The sequence below is a fragment of the Anoplophora glabripennis genome, unplaced genomic scaffold (assembly GCF_000390285.2).
Source record: "Anoplophora glabripennis isolate ALB-LARVAE unplaced genomic scaffold, Agla_2.0 scaffold2612, whole genome shotgun sequence".
Taxonomy (NCBI): domain Eukaryota; kingdom Metazoa; phylum Arthropoda; class Insecta; order Coleoptera; family Cerambycidae; genus Anoplophora; species Anoplophora glabripennis.
Genome location: NW_019418686.1, coordinates 4,958 through 7,392, shown reverse-complemented (window position 1 = coordinate 7,392; position 2,435 = coordinate 4,958). Strand labels below are relative to the sequence as shown.

The 2,435-nt window shown below is 33.2% G+C and overlaps 1 protein-coding gene across 1 annotated transcript in view; it reads right to left on the bottom strand.

The window, feature by feature from the left end:
- Window positions 1-1,922: 1,922 nt before the first annotated feature.
- The window catches only part of LOC108912074 (protein ALP1-like), a gene marked incomplete at its 5' end in the record, with an annotated part of 3,491 nt that continues 2,978 nt past the window's right edge, over window positions 1,923-2,435 (bottom strand). The window contains 2 exons of the mRNA XM_023456764.1: window positions 1,923-2,235; window positions 2,296-2,410. Coding sequence (XP_023312532.1) covers window positions 1,923-2,235; window positions 2,296-2,410 — 428 coding nt within the window. The remainder of the gene's footprint in view (window positions 2,236-2,295; window positions 2,411-2,435) is intronic.

The window sequence follows — 2,435 nt, the reverse complement described above, 5'->3', positions numbered from 1 at the left end:
CATACTCGAGAAGATTTTGGCATTGAGAATTGAAGAAAAACCCACAATAACCGCATTTGTATTGTTGTACCTACAATTTTATTTAATAGCTTAATAGCTAACTACTACCTAGGATAGGAACACCACCTCTAGTAAACTAATAAAAATACAGAAATGACAGTAACATGTAATAATAAATATATATGTAGTTATATCAAAAATTTGTTCCGATCCGTAGATTACAAAAACGGAACTTAAAGCTGATAAATTCGTGGTATGTATTAAAAAGTATTAATTACTGATCCAAACAAAAGTAAAACTGTGGACAAAAATAAAACTGCAAAAATATAAACAAACCGAACATAACCACAAATCACAAAACGCTTAAAAAGTACGCAGAAACGTTCAGCACGAACGAACTTTTTGCGTAACGACTGCGGAACGTGACTTGAGCCGTATTTTTTCAGGAAAACGGTTAAACCGTTTTTAAAAACATTGCATTTTTTCGGAAATTAATGACGTTTCGTTTTCAACCGTGTTTAAAAACAGGTCGGAAGACGGTTCAAAAATGATGCGTGCTGTCAAACTGCTAAACTGACCCATGTTTGCCTCGTCTCGTAAACAAATATTATTTGTAAATAATGGAATCTGAAACTCCACCAGGTATGAAATCCTTAGAAATTGACGATCTTTTGTTGACCGTTGATTTGGAGACGGCTACCAAGTTGGAAAATGGTAAGAAAAGCCTGTTAATATCCTTTTTTACCATTCTAAAGAGTTTAGGATTCTGGCAATGGCATTTTTTTTGTTTTAGATTGTAATTTTCGCTGTCAATATATGCAAGCCCTAAGGCAAGAGATGCGACTTATACCTACAGAAAAGAAAGCACTGATCTGGACTTCATCAAAAAATCAGACCACTCGTGATCAGGAGGCTACAGCATTTTTCTTATCTCTTCGCAAAAAGTACAATGACCAATTCAATGATAAGAAAAACAACAAAAACAGTATTTGGATGAAGATAGCAGGTGAAATGAATGCTAAAGGTTTTTATATTGGTGACGGTATTGAAGGTAGAGAAAAGTGCAGGCAGAAGTTCGCCAATCTTCAGGGTGCCTATATTAGGTACATCGACAATAAGCGACAAACGGGAACAGGAAAAATTACAAAACCGGCTCATTTTGAAGAATTGTCTGAAATATTAGGGGACAAACATAAATGTGAGCCAGTAATTATAATTGATTCAATGAAAGAAGCACCAACAAAGCCAATATTGGAACAACCTAGCGCTATAACTCAAATTGAAGAGCACAGCGAGTCCAGAAGATTAGCTCAGAGTTCAGTCGAACCAATCACGAAAACACCAGAAAATCGTTTCTTGTCGATATAAGTGAAAAAAACATGGAATCTAACAACAGGACAATTTTCTGATATTATTCAGTTGATTAGAGAAGAGAGTAATAAACGTCATGAACAAATGATGGCAGTGATAAAAACGTTAGTACCAAGCAAAAAGAGGCGCCATGAAAGTGACAGTGAATAATCAGTGATTATCAGTATCAGTTTTACTCCCGTATTTTTTTTTTTTTTTTGTTTAGCTTTACACATATAGATCAATTATTTTTGTCAATAGTTCCTAAGAAGAGTGATTTAATTTGTTTAATAACATTTGTTTCGCTTAAAGCTTAATACTCGTTTTGTTATTTGGTGCAATATTTATGTCTGCACGAAGTTCAATGTTTGTTTTGTTTATACATATATATGAATATTTGTTTAATGGTGTAAGTTTGATATATAGCACCAATTATATCTTATTAGCAATGTTACACTTTTATTGAAACTTAACTCATCCCCCTTTTTATAAACTATTATCCAACAACAAAGTCTAACAAGTACTTGATTTCAATCTGTTTATTCATATAAATTATTACAAAGCACAAAAAGTTATCTAAATAATTGAGAAATCTGATCTCTTTTTCTCATCCCAGTCTGCTCCACACCACCATCATATTCACCATCTGTCTCATCCTCATCAATTAATCCTTCATCCCACGAGTCTCCATTTAAGTAGCAGAAGTTATGCAACACACAACATGCAGTAATTATTTTCACAGCCTTTTCTATTGTCCTTACATTCACATATTGTAATATGAGCCACCTGCCTTTTAAAAGTCCAAAACAATGTTCTATCCGTATTCTTGTCTGACTGTGTGCTAAATTGTGAGCTCTTTGTTGTCTCGTCAGATGTCTATCATCTCTAAAAAAAAGAAATACCATTTACATGTGTTCAATAATTATTATAAAAAAAGGATTTTACCCTAAATAAGGTTTCATTAGCCAATCCATTAATGGGTAAGCTTTGTCACCAATAAGATGATAATTTTCTGTAGGAAAATACTTTCTTTTGTTCCCTCTTAGTTCCTGGTAAATTTCTGAATTTTTAAAGACCTGTAAAGA